Source organism: Varanus komodoensis, unplaced genomic scaffold (genome assembly GCF_004798865.1).
Source record: "Varanus komodoensis strain SLA01 unplaced genomic scaffold, ASM479886v1 scaffold22, whole genome shotgun sequence".
Taxonomy (NCBI): domain Eukaryota; kingdom Metazoa; phylum Chordata; class Lepidosauria; order Squamata; family Varanidae; genus Varanus; species Varanus komodoensis.
In genome coordinates, this window is record NW_025335606.1 from 17,724,585 (window position 1) to 17,743,389 (window position 18,805).

An 18,805-nucleotide genomic window follows, 5' to 3' on the forward strand; every position below is an offset into this window, starting at 1 on the left:
CCATGATTGCGCTTAAGTCCTCGACTGCCACCAGACCAGATCTGACAGGCACTACTAGGACCGCCAGCCCTCAACTTGTTTACAGACGGGAGCAGTTTCGTCAAGGATGGAGTCCGGTATGCGGGAGCAGTGGTGGTCACCAGTTCTGAGGTAATTGGGCCCAGTCAGGCATGTCGGCCCAAAAGGCGGGGCTCTTCGCCCTAGCGCAAGCCCTCTGGTGGGGGAAAAAGGGGGAGACTCTTATCATTTACACGGACAGCCGGTACGCCTTCGCCCCGGCTCACGTCCACGGGGCGTTGTATTTTACAGGCCTTTTCCAAGCATAGAAGAGATTGGAAAAAGTCTTTAGCCATGTGTTTTGAATGTCTGAACTCACATAGGGAAGCTTGATTCATATGTCATGGTGACAATTGCTGAATGGTTTAATGAAGGAATCACAAGGATAAGCAGAGCATGTCAGCTGTGACCTCATTATTATTATTTTTTTACTTTTAATTAACAATCCAGGAATATTTATTTATTTAATAAAACATTTCTATGCCGCCCCATTCGCCGAAGCCTCGGGTTGGCTCACAACATGAAGCAAAATACAAAAATAACAATATAAAAATAACAATATAAAATAAATAACAATATAAGTCACCCTGGCCAGATAAAATAAGCAAATACTGTTAACAATTAAAATGACGCTTAAATAAAAAGGTCTTTGCCTGGCGCCGAAAAACAAATAACGACGGTGCCAGGCGGACCTCTCTTTGCTATGGGTTAACTTAACTTTTGGGGTATTTAATCCATAAACAATCCAGAATTTCTGGGTGCACACCTCCCAAACCAGTGTTCCTGAGTTGATAAACTGAGAGCAGTACTGACACATTTCTCTTGCCTCCAATTCCAGAAACTGTTGTGCAAACCAAGCCTCCTTGTAAGATACTTACTTGTGGCAAACCTATTCCAACTGCCAGTTGCCCACGGCAACAGCACAATGAAGGCTCCCCAGCAGTTGCTTTCTGGAACGCTATGATCCGTTGGAAGCTTGAGCAAGAATCAAAGTATCAAGAAACCAGTACTGCTGGTCATAAACCAGTGTGATGTTCTATTTGTATCGTTGGCTATCTCCTTTTTCGTAAGAGGAAAGCATGTATGAGGTAACATCCTCTGTATTTTTGATATCCACTATTTAAGATGGTATCCCACTTCATGATGCGTGTTTAATGTATGGAAATGAATAACAGGTAGAATAATTCTAGGAATCCGAAGGGGGTGTCTTACACGCAAAAAAAATTAGGAAAAAGAAAAACGTGTTACTATTGAGTTGCTCTCTTTCTTCTCTTGCCTTCTTTCATCGGAGAATCTTTACTTTCCCTTGCCTAGAAGGGAGGTAAAGCCACGTGATGAGCTAGTGCGTGCGCAGGCACAGGTTAGGACAGTTGGAGCCGTTAAGTCCTCCCGCTTCCTCAGTTGGCCACTGAGTGGCTGCTTTACCGTAGCTCCTCGGCAGCGGTGGCGCCCTCTTTCGGCGCGTGGTGTTCAGTCTGCACTCCTTTCCGCCGGCCCCTGTCACAAAGCAGCCTCTTCATATCCAATACCAATACACGTTCGAGTGACCATAGATTAACTACTTAAAAAAATAGAGTGGCCTATCATCAGAATTATTTTCTCTGATGTACTACTGAGCCAGTTTCCCAAGCTAGAGCTTGCGTGCTCTGCGCCCTCACACGGGTTTCATTTTTAACGGTGCTCTGCGTCGCTCTTTTTTTTGTAACTCTGTGTGCGTGTGTGAGGCGGTTCTCGACTCCGTTTGCGACAGTAGCCGTCAGTGAGGGTGTCGGGCGCCGAGCTCTTTCTGGGGAAGAAGCTTCTGTAAGGCTGGAAGGGACGGCGGGACGACCCAAGCAGGAACGGGCGTCCGGGTATGCGGCATAGGGCTGTGGAGGAGGCTGAGAGCAGGCTGGAGGAAAGGGGCAGGAAGGTGCGATCTCCTGGACTGGGTGTCCCCGGGGAACGTGGAGGGTTTGGTGGTTGGAGGCCTCGGCTTTTCTAGGAGAGAGTGTTGCTTGAGGCTGAAAAAGAGTGATTGCGTGAATACTCACATACCACGGAGGGCAGTAGTAGATGTACTGGGAAAAGGGCGACCGGGGCATCCATATCAAAGTGATGAGGTTGGGAGAACAATTGCATCCGGGGAGGGCAGCAGGAGAATTCTTGGAACAAGGGAGCAATCATGATGGAGATGGGTGAGTGTTCTTTACTGTGTTTGTATCCTGCCGTTTTCCTGCAAGGAACGCAAGGCGGCTTATGTAATCCTTTTTGCTCCCTTTTATTCTCACAACAATCTGTGAGGTAGGTTAGGTTGAAGGTAAGTGACTGACCCAAGGTTCTTGTTGTGGCTTGTCTATGATGATGGCCGCCCACCATTTTGTAAGCATGCTAGGAATTCAAATCTAAAGTAGGGGGGACTGCCATACAAAATGTTCATCCTTTTCTCATGGCCAGTGAATACAGGCAACACTATAGGCAGGCAGGAATGAATTCATTCATTTATTCATGGGTTAATTATCAAGTATAACTAGGCACAGAGGCTTTTCTGGCCTTTACCTGATGTGTCACAAATCCTTCAGTGTGTAGCACTTGTGGCACATGTGCTGTGGGTTGGCTGCTTGTAGGCTACGGGGCAGTTTCAGGTAAGACATGACAAAGTGGATGGGTTAGCAATAAGGCTATGGTTGTGGATATAATAGCAGGCATTTTCTTCCCTTGCAGAATCTTGAGCTATAATTTTTCACTCCACAGGAGGAAAGCAGCCTTCCAGCTCTGCCCTTTAAAATATTTTTTATCCAGTGTTAGAAGTAAGAGCAACAATGGCTGAGAATGGTGTGGAGCAGCATCAGCTGCCACCAGTGAGTGAAGACTTAGTAATGAACAGTGAAGAGAGAGGAGCAGAGACAATGGCAGTGAACAAAGGAGTGGAAGGTGATGCACAGTTGAATTCCTCTAAAGAAAATGGCACCAAAAAGATTGTGCCTGGCATAATCTACCTTGGTCACATTCCTCCTCGATTCCGGCCTCGGCATGTCCGTAACCTACTTAGTGTCTATGGTGAGGTGGGACGTATTTTTCTCCAGCCTGAAGGTGAGCCTACATGTGTGCATTAAGGAGGGGTGGGCAGGTGTGTGTGTGTGTGTGTGTGTGTGTGTATGTATATACATGTGTTGCATAGGGCCAGGTAGGATTAACTACAGAAGGTAATACATCTTTTCTTTGAATGGATGCTGGCTTTTGCAATGGAGAGGCAGCTGAAGGTCAGGGGAATTCAGATGTTGTCAATGAATTATATTATAAATGGCTCTTTAGCTGAAATGCTATTCAGTGCTTTCTTTAAAAAATAAGTTAGTATAGTAGTGGCAGTAGGAGTAGCCATTGTTTATTTAGTGTAGTACAGTAAATTACTGATGATCAGATTTTACTTACTAAAGAATTGCAGCTAAATTTTAATGATGCATCTATAGATGCCTAGTTGAACTAAATTTTGAACCTAGGATCTGGTCCAGGTCTGTACAATGTGTAATTCATCTCTCCTTCTGTCTTCCTTAGAGCGATTTATACGAAAGAAAAAGAAGAAAACTGGTAGCAATGCCAAGAACTTCACGGAAGGCTGGGTGGAGTTTCGGGATAAGCGTGTGGCAAAGTTGGTAGCTGCCAGCTTGCACAATACACCTATGGGACTCCGCAAGAAGAATCAGTTCCATTATGACCTTTGGAATATGAAGGTGTGTGTGTGTTGCAGGCTGCTCCAGTGAATAAGTGGTTTCTCCTTTTAGCCACTCCTAATCTACTTGCTCTTATGTAGCAAACCCAAAATTTACTTATTAGCTTTATGAAGGAACAATGTGTTAAGACTTTATACTGGGGCTTTTGAAGATACTTTTTTCCCAATGGCTTCTTGAGGGAAGCAAATTTCTTTCTCAACCCTGTTCCTACTCCTTTTGATCCCCTCATACCATCCACATTCATATGCTTCAGTGTAAAACAAGGGTGGGGACCCTTTTTGTCTATTTGCAGATGCATTCTCTTAGGGTAAATCTGCTGGGGACCAGTCCACTCCTTTTCTCTCATCCTCACCTAGTGAGCTACAGAGGGAAGGCCAGATTACTCTTGCCAGAGGTTTATACTTTTTACATCCAACAAACTCATGCATTTATTTATTCCTTTATTTATTGCATTTATGTGCTGCCCCATAGTCCAAAGGACTTTTTGGACAGCTTACAATAAAACAGCAACAAGAATAATAAGAGCAACAATTAAAAAAATAAAAACCAGTTCAGCACCTACAACATCTCTTAAATAAAAAAGTATTTACCTGGTGCTGGAAAGAGAGAGGCACTGGTGCCAGGTGCACCTCCTTTGACTGCATATTCCATAAGTGGGGTGCAGCCACAGAGAAGGCACTTCTCCTAGCCTTACTTTGTTGGGGGGTGGTCCTTAGAGAAGGTCCTTCATCAAAGATCTGCATGATTGGGTAGGGATATTAGGCTGAGAGCTGCATGAAATTAAGCCAAGGCTGCAGGTTCTTCCCTGCTGTGAAGAGTTTACTGCTTGATGACACCAATAAAGGAGCTATATATTTTAAGAGCAGTTCCCTCATTTTTTGTTCCCAGTATCTACACCGCTTCAAATGGACTCACCTGAGTGAACGACTAGCATATGAATGGCAAGTGCGGCAGCAGCGTATGCGTGCTGAAGTTTCACAGGCCAAACGTGAAACTAATTTCTACCTTCAGAATGTGGAAAAGAGCAAGCACTTTTCAGAGAAGGGCAGTCAGAGAGAACAGGAAGAAAATTGCTGGGGCTTTGTTCAGCATCATACTGAGGAGGAAATCCAGACTAGCAAAAAGAGCAAGCGCCTCAAACAGCAGCTGGTCCGGGCTGCTGAGATCCAGCAGAAGTCCCAGTCAAACAGTTCTCTACTGACCAAGATCTTCAATGTTCATCAGTAGTGGGGGCTCCATGAAATGCAGGACTCACTGTTAATCCCGATATAGCTGTTGGCTGCTAGGTTTTTACAAGCCTAGCAGATCAGTTGTATCAGCTGTCCTATGGGGAAAAACTTGCTCATGCTGTGTCAGCAAATGCTCAATACATTTTATGGGTATGTTGTGGATGTACAACTTGCCTTTTTGCTGAGCAGAGCCTTTCTTTAGAATGCTGTCCTATTTTGCCTGACCAGCATCAAGGTGTTCCTTTGTTGGGACTTGGTAAAAGTTAACTTTTTTGGTTCTCCCCTTAGGCACTGGGGTTGGGCTGAGCTCTCCCCTCTAACATGCTCTGAATCTGTGAATATAGTAGAAGAGGGTTCTGTGATTAATCAGGTAAACAGTGGGGAAGGAGAGCAGAACTTAGCTAGAATCTAGTTGCTAATATGACTGAACCTTGATCCCCGTTGAGAAAGCAAGGCGAATAAAGGAAGCAGCCACACTCTCTTTTGCGGAGTTTGATATAGTCCAAAAGTCTTCAGACATATTTCAGTTCCTGTCTCCATTTTCAGTAGTGATCTAAGGTCACTGGAAAATGTCAAGCAGAAATTCTAGATGCTGTGAGGATATGAAAGGAAAACAATGTGTCATTGATTGTTTGAAATGCCTTAGCTGGGACAGTAACCTTTATGCAAGCCACAGCTGCAGGACCCCCTTCCCCCCTCAAAAAAAAAAAAAGCTTTCTCCAAACTACTGCACTGAACTGAGATTGCATGCCCTTCTAAGATCATATCCCAAATGTGTATGTTTCTGACTGAAACTTTTCATTGTACTCCAAATTTAAATAAAAAATTATTTTGAGACAATGTTTATGTTCTTTAATCACAATGTCTGGAAACGAAGTGAACAAGATACTGATCAGGCCAAGGAGCTATTTGATTCATTGTAAGTGATTTCTAAAAATTCAGCATATCTCTCAAGCTGAAGTGTTGATAGATAATGCAAGCATTATTCAGTGAAAGGAAAAGCTACAGTATGTGAAGCCTTTTGATTTATGGGAAAAAAGACAAAACCTTATGCATGTTTAGTCAGAAGAAAGTTCCAGCATGCCCTCAGACAAAGCATTCTAGTATGTTCTTGTTCTCTTCTTGCACTTCTGGTGTGTCTTGGTACGCTTTAGTCTTCAGCTCTCTCTGTTCTCCTGCTCTGCCCTATGTCTTCCCTTACCCCACGAGGGGGGAAATCTGGTGCAGAAGATTCCATTTGTTCATGGTTAAGCTTTTTTTGCTTAACCATGGATCCAGCTTGGCCACAGTGAAACTTTGGTGAGTTCTGTCTTTGTGGTGTTAGAGGGTTTTGTACAGGAAGCTCTAGAGAAATGAAAGTGGAATTTGGGCTGTATCTTGTTTTTAATTGCTGGCTTGGATTTAGGAATGTAGTCTTACTTCTGACTGGCAAATGTTCTTGAGGTGTGGAGGAATGTTAGAAGCATACTGCTGTTCTCTGCCTGAGATGGGCCCATCGAGCTGTGCCCATACCTCTTGCTGGAGAGTAATATCAATGGGCTTATAAGTTAGGAGGGTGGTTACTCGGAGGAGGGCTTTCTCAGCGGTGGCGCCTAAGTTATGGAATGCGCTCCCCAGAGAGGTCCGCCTGGCGCCGTCGTTATTTGTTTTTCGGCGCCAGGCGAAGACCTTTTTATTTAAGCAGTATTTTAAATGTTAATATTATTGAATTTTATTTGGCCAGGGCGGCTTGTTTTATAGTGTATATTTGTATTTTATTGTATATATTTTAAAATGTTATTTTAAATTTTTTGTTGTAAGCCGCCCCGAGGCTTCGGCGAATGGGGCGGCATAAAAATGTTTTAATAAATAAATAAATAAAATAATATAACATCTCCCCACATCTTTGAATGCTCAGAATGGGCACCTCAAAGAACCAAAGATGATCATGAGGGTTCTTTCAATATGCAGCAGACAGCTGATATACAGGCAATCCCTGGGTTACAAACAAGTTCTGTGCTTGAGAAAATGGAAATTTGTATGCAAGTTGGATGAGATACTGTCAGCCCTCCACATTCACAGGGGTTAGGGGCACAGGACCCCCACGCAAGTGAACAAATTGTCAATATCCCTAGTCCCCCACCCACTCAAATTTCACCAATGCCTCCTCTTTGCAACAAGGAAATGCTGGAGAGATTTCGCTCCAGATGGGTGGAGCAGGAAGGCATACTTTGGAGGCCTCCCTCCCCCCTTTTGCTTCCTCTTTGTCTATGGTGATGATTTCCTGCAGTTATTTTTATAAATTAATAGGCTTTATGGCAGTACAGGTTATTTGTAACTTGGGGACTGCCTGTATCTGTGTTTTGGTGGATGTTAAAAACCAATTTGCCTCATCTATGGAGAAGCAGTTGCTGTTATGAAGAACATGGAGAGTCACTTCATAAATAAAGCTTGGATGTCTGTGCAGTTGGAAAAATCAATAAGGCTTGAGCATGTCAATGTTGCCCACCTCAAAGTTTGGGCTGCCTCATTCCATTTCCAGTTATGAGCTTTCTCAGTCAGAAAAAGTACACATTTTTATAAGTGTGCAGCCAAATAAGTACTTTTCTCCTATTGAATGAAGCATGAAAATGCTATTTTAAAAGTAATTTTTTAACAGCTTCATTTTGTGAATATTATCATGGGTTCAGCTATGTGCATGCTTTGCCCTCAATGCATTTGCATTCTGAGCTGCGAATGGGGCAAGTTCTAATATTTTTCAAGCTGAAATGAAGTTTCAGTCAATGTCCAGATAAATGCTATATTTCTCTGAAAGTCTGCTGTTGAATTTGCCTTCTATTCTCTCCATCTACAGATGTTTACCAGAGGGAGTTGCATGGAGACAGTCATATTTAAGTAATACTAAATTCTAAAGTCTCTGTCCACTTTTGCACTCTTCTAGAAAATGAAAGTGCAAGTTTCCCATGCCCCATTTTGATTTTCTGTTTTGATTTGATTTTGTCTTGTGCAAAACAAAGAAAAATGAGAGAGTTCAAACTTAATGGTTGCTGTGGCTTAACTTATGGATTAACATTTTTAGAGTTAATGATTAAACAGTATGCTATTTTTTTACATCAGTATTTTAAAGAAAATGTTAACCTAGGCCCCAATGTGCTAAGGGTTTCATTGGGCTAAGGGTGTATATGCACATGCACTGTGATGATACATTCCTGCAAAACAATCCTAAGTGTGTGGGACAGGAGGTCCATGGTGGAAGAACTTTCAGATGAGGATGAAGTCACTTTGTGGAGTAGTCTTCCTCACTTTTCCCCCTCCAGTGTGAGGTAGTTTCCCATGCGAGTTTCTGGATTATTTTGGGGACAAGCCCTTAAACTACCCCATTTTAAGCACTACCACTCACCACACATGGCCAGTGGAGCACTCCACTGCTGGGAAGACTTCCATGGGTGACCCTCTTTGTTGACCGAGCCAGCAGCCTCCCTCAGGCCTCCTACTAGCACAGGCATTCAATGTGGTATCATCAGGCCCCATCCTTGAGCCTCAGACTTTGGGCTGATGGAGAGCTGAACCTCTCTGATTGAAACAGTTTGATGAGCATTGGAATCACAGTTCAACATGAACTATGTTCATCTGAGCTCTAGGAAATAGCCATAAAGTACTAGTTTTTATGTGTACAAGGTCCCCATTTCAATTCGCAGAACACATCTAGATTCAGAAGTTCCCAATATAAATATTGTCCATCATACAAAAATATGATAGGCTAAAGGTTTGATTCAGTTTGGGACAACTTTGTGTCCATTTGGGTGTCTTTGCGGGTAGAAGCAGAGCTTCCTGAAATATTCAGATCTTTATCTGAATCAGGGCTTGCTGGATTTTGTAATCTGTTTTCAGTTCCAGAACATGTGAAGCAAGCGTCTTTGAGCATGTTGTGGCAAATGTAATATAACCAGACACGTTACCCTAGTTATGCAATCAAGAATTTGACTGTTAGGGTGTTTTCCAAGCAAATTCTGAACAGAAAAACAATTATGTGATCCCAAGATGTCGTATTTTATAGATAGGCCTTTTGAAGCATGTATTTTTCGTACATATTTCATAAACCCAGATGTCCGTGTGTCTAATCACTGAATATCTTACTACTGCAAGCCCTTCATCCCCTTAGAGAAACATCCTCACTGTGAGATACTTGCTCATTTTCTGAAGAATGTGTCCCCTTTTGGGGACATTTGGCCTGCCTGTATACATTGAGCTACCATGTTGAGTCACCTCTGTGAAGCTGCAGAGTCTGCAGCTGGATGGGTGACCATATCAGGAAGCAGAGCAGGGGTTGGACCTGATGCCTTATAGGCCCCTTGCAATTCTTCTGCTCTGCGATGCTCTGCTCTGCTGTTCAGTCTTCCTTGAAATGATGTCCTACTTCCCTGAGACCCCAATTTTCCATGACAACGGAGGAGCTGCTGCCCAGGAATTGGGATGCTGTTTGGTCCATAAAGTTCTCATCCACCAACCTCTCTGCTTTTTTTAGCTTCTCAGCTCCATAACCTTGGCTTTGAGGGAATGAGCTTGTTCTGTGAGAATCAGGTGTCCGCTATATCGCATGTACACCCATACCTTCTGGCCAACTGACAGATTGTCATATGTGTGATAATGATGCACTGCAATGCACTGGGCAGACCCACACCCCTACTGACCTTCTACCTTCATCAGTGTTTGTTAATTGGTATTATTGGGTTTGCTTGCCAGGAGAAGGTGGGGAATTTACTTATAATTCTTCATGTATAGCCTATAGTTGTCATAAGATGGAAGGAGCTTGCTTCCCTGCCCTCCTTACTCTGATGCTGGACAAATGTGATTGCTTCACTTGTGTGCTGATGCTCTGTCATTGAAGTTGAGACACTTTGTCACTAGGGCTCCTTGCACAACAAGACCTATCTCCCTTGTGAGCCTGCCTCCTTGCACCACTCTAGGTAGGTTGACCCAACAGCTGCTGCAGCCAAGTTGATCACAGGGCCTTGTGTGAAAAGCAAGGGAGGCGCCAGCTGTCTTAATCTGTACCAGCTCCCAGTGAATCCCCCCACCCCCCGGCCCCGGAGTGGAGAGACACAGTAGATAATGTGAGACTTCCTAGTCAGGGGAGAGGACAATAGTCAATGGGTCACAGGAGGGGACAGCAGAAATATGTGAGTTGGGATGGGGTAGTCTGAAAGGGTGGAGTTTGTTTTTGCATTTAAAAATACCATGAAAACCCAGAGCCTCCAACTTGGGATGGCACTAGGTCTGTGCTTTTATACAAGCTGTAAAAACCTGAGCCTACATATTGAGCCCAAGCTGAAGCTAGCCTTTATTTTTTGGTTACAGTCTTCCACTAGGTAGGTTTGCACAGTGGTGCTTGCCAATATGGAGCTATATATGGCTTTTCTAAGCCTGGGTTTAGTTTGCACGTGGAGTCTGGTTGAGCAGGAGCTGTGAGTTCCTGTCGGATTTCCCCTCTGGGATTTAGTTCTGAACTGTAAGCTTGTAAAGTGCTCCCCTTTAATGGACCCTTCTTTTGGCTTCAGTTGATGACCTATGAGATTTAGATGCTTAGCTGGAATAAGTAACATGTAAATTGGTATAAATTCGTTACTCCAGGAAATTTCACTTCTGTTTCTTAATCTGTTTGTGTATTGAGAAACTGTTAGTTGCTACTTCCTGTAGCATGTCCTCAGAGATCTTGAGCCCTTTTCATTTATAAGAGAGCACAGCTGAGGTATGCAAAATGTAATTGCCACAGTTGGGGCACATGCTAATTAATACAGTGTGCTGTTGAGCACATGATTTTGTGTCACACAATTGCAATTGAGGGAGAAGTTGGAAAGGGGTTGTATGCTGGGAAATGACCCATTACTGATCCATTATATTTTGTGTTTGGGGGTTTTGCTTTGTGTTTTAGCACAATTAGGTAGGTGAAAGATTGAAGGAGCAGAGGTATTAAAAAAAAAAAGATAGCTCCTCCTGCCCCCTCCCAAAAGTCATGGAGAAGAAGGGCAGATGCTGCTTGCTATTGTTCTCCCCGACCTCTGCCAGTGAGATCAGTATCCTCACTGCCCTTCACCCAAAAGCAACAGAAAGGAATTGCAGCTCCTCTCCCAAGAGGATTTTCCCATGAGTTAGTTCCACTGAAATTTATGTGATTCACTTGTAGGGCCACTGAGGATAAAATGATCTACTTCTGAGTAGACAAACCTGAGTTCAGGTTTGAAATAGCATTGAAATGCAGCTTTTTCAGTGGGGAGGGGAGGGGAAGCAGCACTGCGTTTGCAAGTCAGAGAGAGGGAGGGAGGGAGAGAAGTTGGGTGGGTAGCAAAGGAGGTGGGAATGCAACTGAATATCTCTAAGTTATTGCTGCTGTTTGCCTTCTTCCCTGCAGCCCATTGAGGTCACTCCTTGTCCCAGAACAGAACCACAAGTTTAACACAAACTGCACTGCTGCTTGTGCTTCTTCATATGCTTTGGCACTGCCCCATGGCATTTTCCTTTTGGGAGGAGGTAATAATTTGGATAAATCTTGTGGTGGAACTTTCTTTAATATGCAAGGACATGCACGTTCGTTTGAACTGCCTACTCATCTCTTGGAATTTAATGCACGGTCAACCTAAAGGGATTATCTGCACTCCTTTTGACAGCTGACTTAGGTTGCAGCATTAGAAAGCTAAAAACCCACCTGCAATAACACAGTGGATGAAGTATTTAATGAAACTTTCAGTTTTTGAAGGGGTGGCCTTTAGATATAATATATAAATGGATACCTATATGGAAATTTGGGGTACCTTTGCTGAATTCTATACACCATTATTTTTAAAATAATGGTAGCATGTTGTTATATACTAAGATAGCGAAATATATAATAAACATGCAATTAGTGGTATGCATATTTTTATTCAAAAACAGTAATGTTCATTACATTTTTGTTCCTTTTTTAATGGTGTCATTTATGGGGGTTTTTTGTTTTGGTATTGCAGTTTGGTTAAAAATGGTTAAATGAATGCACATTGCTGAATATACCAGGGAGGAAAATATAAATTTAAGTTATAACAGGTTTGAAGAAAGGCAGGATATAATGGCAGAAGCAGCACGAGGAGAATGGGGTGGGGTGGGCATCAGGTGGCGTGCCAATGAGTAAGGCATTAGAAGGCTGGTAAAAATTCTTAGTATAGATTGTGCTAATTGGTGTGCAATCATGGAAATTACTGGTCCCAACTGAACCTGGAAGGTCTCCAAGGGGAACTTTCATAGAAAAGGAGAACTGAGACTTCTGGTGGGAGTGGGGAGGATAGAGAAAGAGCTGCACTTCTCATGCCCTTGTGAGAGGATAAAAACAGGACTCAGGCATGAATCGCTCACATCGGACAAGCTTTGCAGAGATGAAGCTCCTTCTGTTCTTGGGGCTGTCCCTCCTCGCAGTTCTGGTGGTGCCCAGTGCTGAGGGCAAGATATTTCAGAGATGCGAGCTTGCCAGGGTGCTGAAGCAGCATCAGTTGGAAGGGTTTGTGGGACGCAAAGTCGCTGACTGTGAGTATCTCTCTGGTCTTTATTCCGGGCAGGAATGTTTGAGCATCCTTGGGTTGTCAGCCCATGGCTTCCCATGGTGGAACTGAGGCTCCACTGCCCTCTGATGCATCTGGGGCCAGCAGGGGAGACTTTCCCTCCTGGCAGACTTAGTTTTTGCCAGCGTCCCCCAAGGGGTGGGGGAAGCAGAGTTAAGAAAGGCTGCCTCTCCAGGCTGATCCTTGTCTGAATGCCCTATGACAGCAGGAGGCAATGTGGTTGGTGTCCCTGAACACACTTCTTGGTGCCTGTCAAGCTGTCTGAGCCTCCAGAAAAGGAAACATTTCTTATCAACAGCTGAGATAGCTACAGAATAGGTTTCTGTTGGTGCTGAAAATTGAGTTCAAAAGAGTTCTTGAATGTACTGGGGCTTGGAGTCTCCCCTGCCTTGTCCCCTGCCCTTGTCCTTTTGAGTGGGTTGCCTATCCTTTCCTCAAAGAGTTTCTTAAATGGTCAAATGTGCTCATTTTCCAAAAGGGTTGGCTGCCCCTTCTCCATAGTCTATGCATCCCCCCTCCATGCTAACATTAGCAAATGCCTTAACATGGAAGCAGGAGGTCTGCTGTCCCTCTGGCATTATCTGACCTTCTGCTTCCCCATCTGGGCTTTGGCATGTCCAAGCAGAGAAATGCCAGGCAAGGAGCAAAGCCAGAAGGGAAGAGAAAGAATCCGGAGGAGCAGGGGCAATAAACCCAAAATCTAGAGATGTAATCAATTATTCCCTCTGCATAGGAATTTGTTGCAGCACCTGTGATGCCTTTTCATATTTGTCCATGGGCCCAAAGAAGTTTCTTACTGTTCAGTTGTTGAATGAAGGGATTGAGAGCGCTGTTGACAAGGCCCCTGCCTCCCTTTCACCCTGCTCTAAATGTAACTGGAATGGAAGGCACTTCGTTTTTACTTTGCCAGATTCCAGTAGAGGCAGACTTTAACTAAATGGTGTGACATTTTATGAAAACTTGGGGTTGAAAGTAGCTTAACAACCATTTGCATTTAGCATGTGAGAAAGATGTAGTGAGAAATTCCAGAGATATACCATTACATTCTGAAAAAAGAGAAATGTCAAAATAGAACAACAAGAAAAGACGGCAGTCATGGTGACTTCCAAATAAACATCAGTAAAGTCAGCCTAACTTCCAGTTACATTTTACCTGCTTGAGCTGAATCTTGGGTTTCTGAATGAGTGTCAGTGTGTATTTGTTTCCTGATCTGGATGTTTCCAGGAAAACAAAATGTGGGATGATGCTCTAATTCCTTACAGGAATCTGCGACCCATTGTATGTGGCTTCTCAAAGGAAACAGGTTGTGGAATGGTCCAATGGTGAAGGAAAGAAATGCTCTAGGCAGCCAGTCAGAAATTTATTTAGAGGCTGTTTCCATCTCTTTATTCTAAACTTGCACTGCAAAAGAACTAGCTAGTCCAAGAACTAGGGTTATTGTAAAAATGGGATTAAGGTGATAATTTGTTGGTGAGGCAAGGCAATCCAATCTGCTGATGCTTAGAAAGTTTGCTGCTGTTGTGCTTTTCCCTACCATACTGGTTTTTATGATGTGTATTTTCTTGTATGCCAGCTCAGGAAGGCATTCAAGAAATAATTTAAATAAATCAATACTTTTGGAAATAAAAAAAATGTTTTCCAGAGGGGGGAGCACTCTTGCTTTGCTCAGAAAGCAGGGGCTGGCCACAAGGTTGATGGCAAGATGTTCTGCAGGGGTCTGCCTGGCACAACACGAGAGCAGTTACAATACCGCGGCTGTGCATGACAATGGACGCAGCCGTGACTACGGGATCTTCCAGATCAACAGCCAGTACTGATGTGATGATGGCAAGACGGCTGGCTCCAAGAACGCCTGCCGCATTTCCTGCTACAGTAAGCATGTCCATCTGCACAGTGAGGAGCTGAATGGAGCAGCCCACAACATGCCAGGGTTTGGGACATCCCTTCCCCTTCCCCTTGGCTTTTCCTTCGGCCCGTGACAGCTTCCTGAGGTGGCCCCGTGTTTCTCCTCTGGCTCATCCCGTTCCTTTTCTTCTTCCTTAAGAACTCCTGGATGATAACATTGCGGATGACATAGCATGTGGCAAGCAGATTGCGAGGGAAGCGAGGGGCCTGACCCCCTGGTAAGTGGAATCTGGGATGTGCAGTGGGTCAGAGAGGGGAGGACTGGTGGGTTGTGGGGAGAAGGACGGGGTGAGGAATACTCATGATTCAGGATGAGGAGATGGCTGGAGAGTTTTGTAGCAGGCCTGAAAGGGTCTGCCATGTCTTTGAAGGCACAGCCAGGGGAGAGGCCTTCCATGGCAGCCACCTGGATGTGAGCATGAGAGGGTATGTCCATGGGCCAGCTCCTGAGCTAAGCGAGCAGAGCAGAGCACTGCTTGAGCAGGGGGTGCTTCTGGCTCCCCTCCCACCACAGTCCCTGGAGGGTTGCAGGGCCCTCTGGAATGGTGTGTTGTGGGGTCTGGAGGGCAGGAACAGGAGGGGGAATCGGGAGGAACTGATGGGGCAGCTGCAAGCACCTTTCTGCTCACACAAGCTTCCCTCAGAAGCCAAACCAGTTTTGATGGGCTACAAACCCTGGTAGCCATTAGGAAGAACCTCTGAGAGAGTGTGAATTACAAGGGCAACGGTCTTAGAACTGATCCCTTTTACAAAAGGGGGAAAGATGTTCATGGCAGAAGCTCTTTCAGTGACTCCAGATGAGGCTTTTCTGTGCCATCAGCTGGCTTCATTCAGGGATTTTGAGGTGGGGGAGGGCAGATGTTGCCACTCTCCAATTGTACCACTTCTGTGTTTTTCCACCACTTTGTCCACCATTCTACTTGCCATGGAAAACCCCTCAAGCAAGGCAGGGCAGAATAGCTGCATGCTTCCTGATTATTAGTGCTTAGGAAGCCTCCATGTGGAAGCAGTCTTAAGGTGAGTTGGAAGAGATCTACAGGGCAGGACCCCAAGTTGAAGCATCCCTGATGGATGGCTGTCCAACTGCCCCTTGACTTCCTCCAGTGCAGGAATGCCCATGAGATCCCTAGGAAATTGGTTCTAACACCATACTGCTAGAATAGGATTTTTTCCTGCTATCTAGCTGGAATATGGCTTCCTGAAACTCGAGCCCATAATTCCATGTCCTCCACTCTTAGATGATCAATAAGAGATCCTGTTCCACTTCTGTGAGACAGCCTTTCAAGAACTTTAAGACTGCGATCATCTCTCCCCTCATTCTTGTCCTCTCAAGGCTAAACCATGCCTAGCTCTTTCAATCTGTCCATACAGGGCTTTGTTTCCAGTCCCTTGGTCATCCGTATTGCCCTCCTCTGAACTTTTTCCATTTTGTCTGCATCCTTCTTGAAGCATGGTGCCCAGAACTGGACACAGCACTCCAGAGGGGCCTAAGAGTCTTAAGATGGCAGTGCTGGAAGCAGGCTGTTTGCAGACTACTGAGCTGGGGAGGAAGGTGATGGCACAGACAAGACCTCTTCTTCGCCTCAGCAACAGACATCACAATTAAAAAGGGGTGTCTAAGGCAAAGGGTGCTGTGCACGGACAGCTCCCCCTCAAGTATTGCTTCTGCTCCCTCTGCATGAAGTGAGGATTTTAATGGTCTCCTTTGCATCCTTTGCTTTCTCCACAGGGTTGCCTGGAGGAGACACTGCCAAGGGAATGTTGACCCATATGTCAGGGGCTGTTTCTAGTTCAGTATCTCTGGAAGCAACTGGGTCACTGAAGATGATCCATGTGGGGAGTTGATGGTAGTTGAAAATGGGTCACTGGTAAATTAGCTATATCTCTTAGCCTCCTATCTCAAAGAAAGACAGCCCAGGGTTTGCAAAACACCAACCACCAGAGATAGTCTAGTCAATATCTCCAAATGATATTTTGTGATGGGCTCTTTCAGATTGTTAGAAACTAATAAAAGGAATAGATAGACTGCAGTTTTTTGTTGTTTTATTTTCTACTAGTCATTTGATTTCTTTGTTTTCTACTTCTTAACGGAAGGGTTCTAAGCTGAAGTGAAAAGAAGGAAAATTGTGAATGATAGTGACATATCTAGAGCAGAATCCAAGGTGGGGATGTTTGGAAGACTATTTATGAACAAGGATTTTTTAAACATTCAGAACTGCATTAAGAGTATTCAAATCCTGCACCAAGAAAAGTGAGATTCTTTAACTTTTGCTACATACACAAATTAAGCAGAGGTTTTTAAAATGTTGTGTGATTTTATTCTTTAATTTTTGTAGTCAACAATTTTATCTTTCTCATCATGGAAACAGGAACAATGCAGCACATTGAGTTCACCCTCCCCAGACTAAAAATAAAATAAAATCTTGATCCAAAATCCCACAGGTGCCTGAGATATCATCAGGCATTGCCCATATACTTTGCCTATATCTGTGCTATCCCAGGCACTTAAAATGTGCTGTTTGATAATCTCAAAAAGCAAAACTCTGCACCTAATACACAATAAGTTACACCTTGTTGAATTATTTGTCCATCTAGGCCGGGGTTGTCTATTATAACTGGTGGGGTCTCTCTGGGGCCTCAAGCGAGGCAGATGTTTTCCCCACCGACTGCTTCTTAAGCCACTTTTTATCTGGTGATAACACATTTTAAGCCAGGGGATTACTGCATGCAAAACATGTGCTCAAGCCCTAAGCAGTGGCTTTTCTGCACTGGTCCAGCATTGTGGCATAAGCCCAGTCCAATGAGAAAGGACTCTGAGGCACATGAACTTATGTGTTGCTGCATTTTCATTTTGCACTGGAACAAAAGGCCTGTAACTGCGTGTTACAGCTTCCCATGCTGAACCTGGCTGAGGCTGTGGCATGTGGTGACTGTCACAATGCAGCTTGCTGCTTATGTGCTATATAGGCCATATAGATTCCTTCTTTTTGCCCCTAAAAAACACTCCGAAGAAACCTTTCTGGAAAAAATGCAGAAAGACATGCTGTTACATCCATTAGGAAGCTCAGAAAACAGCCCCAGTTTGTGCAGGGAATGGGAAGGAATCATCACTCTGAAGGAAGGAGCTAACTTGAGCACTGTGTTGGAAAAAAGCAACGCAAAGCAATTCATTTATTTGCATAGCTCTGCATCTACTTTGGTTAAGCCAATATGCAGGGCTGCAGTCCTGCTTGTTACTGCTGTGAAATAGTGCCTGAATTCTGGATGAGGCCATGATTTAAAAGCTAAGAGGGAGCTTTGTTCTGGATATGAGTGCATGTAGGAATGGTGGTAATGTTTGGATGATGTGGTCCAAAGGAGAAAAGGGTGGCTAGAGTGAATGGTGGGTGGAAAAAGAAAAACTGCCTCCTACTGTTTCTTCAATCCTGAAGTTTCAGAAGCCAAAACAAGACAACTCTGGCTCTCCCTCAAGTCTTTGGCTGCCACCAAAGAGGAACAATTGGTCTCTGGCACCTTCTCTCACATTCAAACATTTTTCTGATCTTAACTTCCTTCTGGCTTGTTGATGAAGGAATTCACAAAATTTGGAAAGTTCTTATTTAAAAAAAACTGAATGAAATGCTCACCCACCTCCTTGTAGCCAATTCAACAGGTACAGCTACTCCCGGCATGGACAAGATCATGTTGTACCTGCCTGTCATGTAGCTGTCATGTAAACAATGAGGAGCCTGTCAGAAAAAAGAGGTGGCAACCTTAATTCAACATCACAAATCGTAGCTGAATATACATGGAATCAAAGCAAAACTGTTAAGAGAAAAGCACTCAAAGCACCCTGCTTGGATGGACTACTCTGCTAATTTTATTTCCTCCCACACTTATTTTTTTTAAAATCTCCAGCTCTTTCCATGCTGCTCAGGAGGAATGTATGAATTTTACTAAGTTTGTATTTTAACAAAAATGAACTTAGCAACACTCTCACCTATCCCTAGCCCAATCCATGCATTACCACATTATCTTGTACTGGTGGAAATGCAGCTGATCAGCCAGTGCATGTTTGCTGTGCAGAAGGTGATTCTTTTACTGGCTCTGGAGTTTTGCACAGATGGCCTCATTGTGGGAGAGGCCAGCCTACCTGGAGCAGGCATCAGGTGCGAGCTGCGCATGCCTTTCCCTGCCACTCTCCCAGAATCCTTCCTCCAGTGCTGCTGGGGGCGGGGGGGGGGGGAACAGCCCACTTGGGACAGGCCTGATGCTGCCTTCACCTGCCCGCTTCCTTCCTTCCCACAGGGCAGCTGGTGTCAGATGACCCTTTGTGAGAAGGGAGATACACCAAAAGGTA

The 18,805-nt window shown here is 44.3% G+C and overlaps 3 protein-coding genes across 7 annotated transcripts in view; 2 read left to right on the forward strand and 1 right to left on the reverse strand.

Moving 5' to 3' along the window:
* The first annotated feature begins 1,810 nt into the window (after positions 1-1,810).
* On the forward strand, positions 1,811-5,831 carry ABT1 (activator of basal transcription 1). Of its 4 annotated transcripts, none has more exons than XM_044431495.1 (4): positions 1,811-1,910; positions 2,791-3,129; positions 3,592-3,767; positions 4,656-5,831. In XM_044431495.1, exons 2-4 carry the CDS (start codon positions 2,859-2,861, stop codon positions 4,992-4,994), a joined length of 786 nt encoding a protein of 261 aa, XP_044287430.1. In that variant the 5' UTR covers positions 1,811-1,910; positions 2,791-2,858; the 3' UTR covers positions 4,995-5,831. The 4 variants fall into 4 exon arrangements, with proteins under 4 accessions (XP_044287430.1, XP_044287429.1, XP_044287431.1 ...); XM_044431494.1 differs by having other exon boundaries at positions 1,820-1,969; XM_044431496.1 differs by having other exon boundaries at positions 1,820-1,969; positions 2,839-3,129.
* Positions 5,459-18,805, reverse strand: part of LOC123024127 (cold-inducible RNA-binding protein-like) — a 35,755-nt gene continuing 22,408 nt past the window's right edge. Inside the window, exons 7-8 of one of the 2 annotated variants that reach the window (XR_006414859.1) lie at positions 18,097-18,194; positions 5,459-5,588 (exon numbers count right to left, since the gene is read on the reverse strand). The gene's annotated coding sequence lies outside the window, so the exon portion shown is untranslated. Of the gene's footprint in view, positions 5,589-16,492; positions 16,570-18,096; positions 18,195-18,805 lie in introns of those variants that run through there. The other variant, XR_006414860.1, reaches the window with a different exon arrangement.
* LOC123024125 (lysozyme C-like) lies at positions 12,232-16,496 on the forward strand. Its single transcript, XM_044431498.1, is given in 4 exon segments — positions 12,232-12,526; positions 14,275-14,433; positions 14,606-14,684; positions 16,196-16,496. Coding segments are annotated over 4 exon segments (480 nt in total). The 5' UTR covers positions 12,232-12,345; the 3' UTR covers positions 16,257-16,496.

Excerpts from the sequence above, each read along its gene's own strand:
- ABT1 (XM_044431495.1), top strand. The coding sequence starts at position 2,859 with ATGGCTGAGAATGGTGTGGAGCAGCATCAGCTGCCACCAGTGAGTGAA. Across the intron at positions 3,130-3,591 it reads TATTTTTCTCCAGCCTGAAG|AGCGATTTATACGAAAGAAA; the intron begins GTGAGCCTACAT and ends TGTCTTCCTTAG. Across the intron at positions 3,768-4,655 it reads ATGACCTTTGGAATATGAAG|TATCTACACCGCTTCAAATG; the intron begins GTGTGTGTGTGT and ends TTTTGTTCCCAG.